Source organism: Narcine bancroftii, chromosome 4 (assembly GCF_036971445.1).
Source record: "Narcine bancroftii isolate sNarBan1 chromosome 4, sNarBan1.hap1, whole genome shotgun sequence".
Lineage (NCBI taxonomy): Eukaryota > Metazoa > Chordata > Chondrichthyes > Torpediniformes > Narcinidae > Narcine > Narcine bancroftii.
In genome coordinates, this window is record NC_091472.1 from 91,608,411 (window position 1) to 91,617,177 (window position 8,767).

The window sequence follows — 8,767 nt, forward strand, 5'->3', positions numbered from 1 at the left end:
TCATCAGAAGACAACAGTTAGTATGAATCTGAAAGAACGTCTCCTCCTCACTGACAATCAATGCAAGTGCACCTCATGCTAGTTCTAATAGGAGGGGATTTTAACCTTAATTTGGACTCAAACATGGATAAAACTTGAAAAAAAACTAACAGAAAGAACAAAGTAACCAAATTTATAATTAAATCGATGCAAGAAATGCAACTTTTGGATATATGGAGGAAACAACACCCAAAGGAAAAGGAATATTCATATTATTCGGGTAGACATAAAACATACTCAAGGATAGACCTATTCCTGTTATCAGCCCACATTCAAGGGAGAGTTAGGAAAACGGAATATAAAGCTAGACTATTATCGAAAACCACTCACCTCGTTATTGACAATAGAGCTAGAGGACATCCCACCAAGAATGTATAGATGGAGATTAAACTCCATGCTACTTAAAAGACAGGATTTTAGAGAATTCATTGAACGACAAATTAAAATGTACTTTGAAATAAATACGGAATCAGTGAAAGATAAATTTATACTATGGGACGCAATGAAAGCGTTCATCAGAGGGCAAATAATAAGTTATGTAACTAAGATGAAGAAGGACTACAATCGGGAAACAGAACAGTTGGAAAGGGAAATAACAAATATAGAAAAAGAATTAGCGATAAAGGAAGATACAACTAAAAGAAGAGAATTGGCAGATTAAAAAAATAAAATATGAAACACTACAAACATATAAGGTGGAAAAGAACATAATGAAGACAAAACAGAAATATTATGAGCTAGGAGAAAAAAACGCACAAAATTCTAGCGTGGCAGCTTAAGACGGAACAAACTAAAAGAACGGTATTGGCATTAAGGAAAAAGGACAAACAAATTACATATAATCCAACGGAGATCAATGAAAACTTCAGGGAATTCTACGAGCAACTATATCAAACTGAAAACGAAGGGAAAGAAGACAAAATAGATGAATTTCTAACTAAAATTGAACTACCAAAATTACAAACAGAGGAGCAAAATAAATTAATAAAACCATTTGAAATAGAAGAATTACAGGAGATGTTAAAAAAAACAGAATGGTACAAACAAGGAGGCTTACAACTACCAAACTTTAAGAATTATTATAGAGCCGCACAATTAAGATATCTATCAGATTTTTATCAAACAAGGGAAAAACCAGATTGGACCAGATTAGAACTAGATAAAATAGAGGAGAAGATACCTGAACATATACTATATAAATGGGATGAAAAATTGGTGCAATGTAGGAATTCACTGGTACTGCATCATCTGCTCAACATTTGGAAGAAGATTCATATAGAAAGGAATAAAACAAATTACCAACTACCAAAACTAATATTGACGTATAATCCCTTTTACAATAGATAACCTTTCCTTTAGAGAATGGGAGAGAAAAGGGATCAAAAGAATAGAAAATTGTTTTTCGGGAAATAAATTATTATCCTTTGAACAAATGAAGGATAAATATAATATAACTCAAGATACAATGTTTGCATACTACCAACTGAAAACCTACTTGAAGGACAAATTGAGAAACAGTCTGAGGTTACCAGAAGGAAGCAATTTTGAATATGTGATTACAGACACAATGATAATTTAAAAATTTGTAACAAACATGTACATCAAACTGCAAGAAAAGGAGAACGAGGAAACAAACGGTAAACCTAAACAAAAATGGGAACAAGATCTAAACATAAAGATAAAGAATGAAACATGGGAGAAGCTATGCTCCGGAACTATGAGAAATACAATAAACACGAGGTTACGCATGATACAATATAACTGGATACACAGGCTATACATCACACCTCAAAAGTTAAATAAATGGGACCCAACAGTATCAGACAGATGTTTTCACTGTAAAAAGGAAACGGGAACAACAATTCATGCAATTTGGACATGTGAGAAAGTGAAAAAATTTTGGGAAGATCTAAACCAGATATTAAATAAAATCACAAAAAGCAATATACCAAAAAACCCAGAGATCTTCCTCCTAAGTAATATAAGAAACAAAGAATTTGGACTCGATTTGGATGGAGCACAAAAAAGATTTGTTATGATAGCCCTAGCTGTAGCAAAAAAGTGTATTATGTCAACCTGGAAATTAGAAGACAACTTGAGAATACAACAATGGTATATAGAAATGAATAAATGTATTCCATTAGAAAAAATAACATATAATTTAAGAAATAACATTACAGTATTCAAACAAATATGGGAGCCATACATGAAACACAATAGAGAAATCCTACCATGGACTTCCACCACCTAAAATGACAGAAGGAGAAGATAACGAAAAGAACTGACTCAGTAAAATTTCTTGTTTATTTTTATTAAGTGACAACATTGTTTAACGGGTTTAATGTATCTTATAGATTGAACTTCAAATAAATGGGGAAGGGGGTGAGGGAGGGAGGGAAGGGAGGGGGGAAAAAGGGGGAAAAAAATGACACTGTATATATTTAAGAAGAAAAATGTCTATGTATCTTGGTCAATATGGTTTATAGTGTGAAAAATAAAAAAATTTAAAAAAAAGAAAAACAACAAGGAATTTCAAGGAGGAACATTAAATAAAATTGAAACACTATGGAAAAAAAAAGGATGCATGCTAGTTGAGTGATGTAACAACAAAATTTATGGGTGTCAACACCTCTGAAGATCTGTCCTGGGGCCTCCAAGTCTTCTCACCACAAAGGCTCACCAGCAGCTATACTTTGTGAGGAATTTGAGGAGATTTGGTATGTCGCCAAAGACTTTTGCATATTTCTACAGGTGTTCTGTGGAGAGCATTCTGATACAGAGGTGCCAATGCGCAGGACAGAAATCGACTAGAGAGAGTTGTTAGCTTGGCCAGCGCAATCATGGGCATTAGTCTTCATACCATTGAGGACATCTACAAGAGGCAGTGTCTTAAGAAAGCTGACTTTATCCTCAAGGACTCTCACCAACCAGGCCATGCCCTCTTCACACTGCTACCATCAGGAAGGAGGTACAGGAGCCTGAAGATGAACACCCAATGGTACAAAAATAGCTTCTTCCCCTCTGCCATATGGAACACAGACACTACCTCACTTTCTCTTCTTTTTGCAGATATTTATTTATTTTTAAATGCAATTTATAGCTTTAATATTTGCACCTGTAATGCTGCCGCAAAACAGCAAATTTCGTGACATGTTCATGACAATAGATTCTAGTTCTGAAGACCATTTCAGTCACTGGGTTCCAAAGGGTGCAGGATATATCTACAGGGAAAAGATGTCCAGGGCCATGGGAAGACGATAGGGAATTGGGACTGGATGGATTGGTCTTGATGGTCTGAACTGAGGTCATTTGGGATCTTGATTAACATCTCAATCAAACAGTGTTACTCCAGCAGAGGAATGGCCTCACGGTAGTGTAGTGATGATCTATAATTGAGCAGCATGCAAACTCTTTTTCTCAACAGGAGGAAAATGTTTAAATACTTTTTTTCATGGAGTGGGAAGGTGCACTGAATACCTTTACCCATGCTGCTCCAATGTACGCCTCTGCCTTGTTTACAGGACTGATGGGTTGTTTTTAACCACGGCAGGTTGAACAAGGATTGATTGTGGTGGCTTACAAAGACGGCAGACCAGCACATGCCCACTTCATGGAGCCTGAGCTGTTCCTCACCTGCTGGCACCGGTGGCTGGTTCGGCTGCAGAAGTATAAGGAGAAGGTCAGCGCTCTCAGTTGAGAGAGGCTTGCAGCTGGAAAAGCACATTGTGGCTGGATACCCAGATCCTTCGTCTGACACAGCAAGGACTTCTTCCAGTGTGTGCAGATTTTAATCAGTGGTTGTAGGAGCTGAGCCAGAGGAAAGGCAAGATTTCTGCATGTTGCTGTAAAATCGAGTACAGTACATCCTGTCTGGTTGCTGGTTCCTTCTCACTTTTCTGTCTGTTCAGTGGCTGCTCCTTTTCCTACATCACCACCAGCTTCAAAAGTACTAGACGATAAAGGATAAGCCACCTGCATTGACATGAGAAGAAATTCCGTCTCTCAGTGTGGAGTTCTCTACAGCAGAAAGCAATTTAAGCCAAATCATTAAATATATTAAAAGACAAGTTAAGATATTTTTTCTCAAAGCTAGAAGGAGCCAGGGATGTCGGAAGAAAGCAAGAACTTGGAGATTGAATTTGGATGATCAGCCAGAATCATATCAAACAGAATATCTCACAGGGCTGAATGGCCTATTCCTGTCTTTTCTATATCTGTATCTATTACATTAGCACTTTGGACCAGCTTGATGATGTGAGGGAAAGGATATTAAAAGTTTCAAGTCTGGTGGATTTAAAGAGAGACGAGTCTGGACACAAGGGTTTGCAATCAAATGTAACTTTATTAACACAACAATTAATAAGAGAAACAATTTATAAGAGACCGTGGGAACATAAGCACACAATTTATAGAAAGTGTGGAAGCATGCGCACACTTTATAAGGGAGCGTGGGAAGAGATCATAACAGGAAACAAACAGGGGAGAACATTAAATAATACACAATTATTTATTCAACAGGCAATGCAGACACTTTAAGCAGGGGTTAGAGTGATGGCTCTACTGCCAATATTGATCTATTGCAATTTGAGCTATAGCAATACCACAGCTCAGCTTCAGTGCAGTGTGCACATTTCCCGCATCCCTTCCAAGCAATGACTGGAGTAGCGACTTGGCATTAAGTGGTGTCTGGGGCTATCACCACAAGGCAGAAAGAGGGAAAGTATCCTGTGTGGTGGTGCTAAATACAGGGCTCTAGCCAATAAGGACGCTAGGTGATTTGAACCAGCCAATGGTAAGGTGTGCACTGAACAGTGGTTGGAGCCCAGTCGTAAATGACGTTCCATCTGCAGACTGTAACTTTATCAATAACTTTGTAACTTTGGGTGAAACAAAAAGTACACCACTAACTGACAAGTGATGTGACTTTGAATGAGTTTCAAACAGGGAGGCCACACCTCCTCCACATACAATGGCCTATTCATATCTTTTCTATATCTGTATCTATTACATTAGCACTTTGGACCAGATTGATGATGTGAGGGGTAAAATATCAACCATGCCTTTTATTTCTATCTTGGAAGAACATTGTTATCACTCGCAATTGATGGCATTCCTCACTGTGTTATTAAAATGACTGTATCCTTGGCTAGCAGTCACCATGGGATTCAGGGCTTCACAATGTCCTTGGTGGACACACACTGAACCCCAAGCCTCAGCCATTGAGCAGTTGCAGCACTTGGAGAATATATACTGTTGCCGAAGTAGCTAGGAGTGGCTGAAGTGGATGTACAATACAACTCCAATTCTCCAAAATCGGATTCTCCAAAATCAGAAATCCTCAGCTATTCGAATTTTTTTTTTGGAGCTGAACTGACCGGGGACATTGGGCTCTCACCGGCAGCAGCAGCAGACCTCAGGCTCCCAGTCTGAATGGGCCCCTCGGGCTCCCGGCACAAGCGAGACCTTGGTGGGGATGTGTCGGTGATTGGAAGTGGCTCGCCTTTTTTGCCGAAAATTAAACATTATTTTAATGCTTAAAAAGCCTTCCCTTGTTGTTTGTTGTTTAAACATTGATACAAGTGATTTGCTGTGGTTACTGGGCTGTTTTTAAAAAAATGACCAGTTCTCTGAAAAAAAAGTTTATCCAAAATAGCCCCAGTCCTGACCATTTTGGATAATCGGAGTTGTACAGTAGTTTCATGGCCCAGCTCTTATTAAAGTGAATGTCTGTCCCTGTAAGTGAAGTGTAAACAAAAAGAATGGTCTGTGTTGTGCATCCTGAACAACACAAACACTGTTTCTGCAGAATAATTACACCAGGAAGGAGTCCATTAAGCTCCTGGAATCTATTCCAGCTCTGTAAATCCAATGTATACTGTCTCACTCTCCCACCATTTCTCCATGACTTGCTCCCTTCTGGACACAATAATTTTACCTGCCTCCACTGCTCCCTCATGCAGTGTCTTCCACACCCTGACCACCCTCTGCAGAAGGATGTTGTGTTCAGAGAAGATTTGACAGGTTCAAAGAGAATCAGGGCTGGACATGTTATAAACAAATAGTGGTCTTTATTTACACACAGGGAATTTACAAAAAGGACACACACTCACAGACTTCACATAACGAGAAACAAAGGTTTAACTTGTTCAGCGCCCGAGACATGAGAGTTTAACTTCTTCAGCACGCACCATCCACAGACACAGTATACTGAGAAACGAGTACATACATATAAACCTGATCTCCAGTATCCCTACTGCTTGGAATCTGGGATGGGCCCATTGCAGTCAGCCCTCTGGAGCTGAGCATGTCAAAACTAACAAGTACATACATATAAACAGCATCACCCATGGCTTGGGATCCTGGACTGCAGCCTGGACTTCAGGGATGGTTTGAAGGCAGCAGGAGAGAGAGAAAAAAAAATAGGTGAATGTGCTTGGCCTTTTTTAATACAGGGCCCATCCACGTAACCTTGGAGGACCAATCGTGCATCGGCCTCACCTGTGGGCACATCTAAGCATTGATTGGCACCTGGAGGGCCAATCACATGTCAGCTGCCAGGGCCAATCACGCATTTGCCAGGGGGCAGATCGAACCCTTGATTAGCAGGTGAGATGACTTTTGACTAGGCTACAGCCAGAGACATCACATGACCCTCCTAAATTCACATTACAGATGTGTTCTGGTCTCACTTTTTTTTTTGCCCTTTATTTTCATGGCTCTTCAGCGCTTGACGTCCTGCTTTGCGGAAACTGCCAAAATGTTTGGCCTGGAAGTCAGCCTGAAGAAAACTGAGGTCCTCCATCAGCCAGCTCCCCACCATGACTACCAGCCCCCCCACATCTCCATCGGGCACACAAAACTCAAAACGGTCAACCAGTTTACCTATCTCGGCTGCACCATTTCATCAGATGCAAGGATCGACAATGAGATAGACAACAGACTCGCCAAGGCAAATAGCGCCTTTGGAAGACTACACAAAAGAGTCTGGAAAAACAACCAACTGAAAAACCTCACAAAGATAAGCGTATACAGAGCCGTTGTCATACCCACACTCCTGTTCGGCTCCGAATCATGGGTCCTCTACCGGCACCACCTACGGCTCCTAGAACGCTTCCACCAGCGTTGTCTCCGCTCCATCCTCAACATCCATTGGAGCGCTTACACCCCTAACGTCGAAGTACTCGAGATGGCAGAGGTCGACAGCATCGAGTCCACGCTGCTGAAGATCCAGCTGCGCTGGATGGGTCACGTCTCCAGAATGGAGGACCATCGCCTTCCCAAGATCGTGTTATATGGTGAGCTCTCCACTGGCCACCGTGACAGAGGTGCACCAAAGAAAAGGTACAAGGACTGCCTAAAGAAATCTCTTGGTGCCTGCCACATTGACCACCGCCAGTGGGCTGATAACGCCTCAAACCGTGCATCTTGGCGCCTCACAGTTTGGCGGGCAGCAACCTCCTTTGAAGAAGACCGCAGAGCCCACCTCACTGACAAAAGGCAAAGGAGGAAAAACCCAACACCCAACCCCAACCAACCAATTTTCCCCTGCAACCGCTGCAATCGTGTCTGCCTGTCCCGCATCGGACTTGTCAGCCACAGACGAGCCTGCAGCTGACGTGGACTTTTTACCCCCTCCATAAATCTTCGTCCGCGAAGCCAAGCCAAAGAAGATGTTTACTGATGCTTGACTCCTTTTCCATTTGGAGCACTTTCTCTCCCTTCATGGATTTAAATAATTCCTTCACAACCTGCTCTATTCCAGGAGGAACATCATCAGAGTGCCTCCCTGGTCCATCTATATTCGTCCCTTGTTCCTGAAATAATTGTAGTTAATCTCTTTTGCTTTCTCTCCAAAGTCCTGTGCCCAGAGCAGGACACAAAACTCCAGCTGGCTGGAGATTGTTTTGGGTGCTGCCTCTTGCTTTTAAATGGAACAAATGCACAATTTATTTTCCTTGAATGTGCTACAACATTCTGAAGAATCTATTTATCTGCACCACACCACAAAACTTCTACTAACAGCGGGTATTTTGCATTTATTAAACATGAGCTGAACAAATAGAACGGGCGGCAGCTGATGTTGCAGAGCACTGGGCAAAGGACCCTGTATCCTGCTTTGTCATGCTCCTGTAACTCTACATCGCACCTTCTACACAAAGGGAGGACTGAATCAAGCTGGCTTAATTGTAGCCACTCCAGGTATGTAGCAGAACCACCAAGTCTTGACAGGTTCCTGTGCATCACGCTCCCTGTATCCGGGCCTCACCTGGAGACCAACTCATCCAGGATTAGAATCTACTGTATATGAATTTAGGTTAGATGGAGGTGAACTGTTCCACCCTGACCCTGGGGCACATGGTCTGTCCCCTTGCATCCTTGTGGAACAGGACGTCTGATGTGAAGAACAGTTGAGATTGTTTCTCTTCCCCTTATTCCCAGCCCTATCCCCACCTCCACGACATCAAGTGATGTAAAAACATAAGATGCTGGAGGAACTGGAAGCATCTATGAAAGGAATGTACAGTCAATGACCCTACATCAGGACTGAGAATGTAAAAAGGACAGGTATAGATCAAGAGCTGGCAAATTGTAAGTGGATCCAGGATGTGGGATTGATTGGCAGATAGTTGAAGTGTGTGGATCTGCATTATCCACAAGCCTTTGTCTCCACTGTCAGTTAGGCTGCAAGGTCTCTCCCTGTACTGTAACACTGGAGATTGTCTCACCT

At 41.5% G+C, this 8,767-nt stretch overlaps 1 protein-coding gene across 12 annotated transcripts in view; it reads left to right on the forward strand.

Moving 5' to 3' along the window:
• Window positions 1–4,331, forward strand: part of mgme1 (mitochondrial genome maintenance exonuclease 1) — a 34,399-nt gene extending 30,068 nt beyond the window's left edge. For all 12 annotated transcript variants that reach the window (XM_069931999.1, XM_069931998.1, XM_069932003.1 and 9 more), the window contains one exon: window positions 3,590–4,331. In XM_069931999.1, the coding sequence (XP_069788100.1) occupies window positions 3,590–3,736 (147 nt within the window). In that variant the 3' untranslated portion in view covers window positions 3,737–4,331. The remainder of the gene's footprint in view (window positions 1–3,589) is intronic.
• The last annotated feature ends 4,436 nt before the right edge of the window (window positions 4,332–8,767 follow it).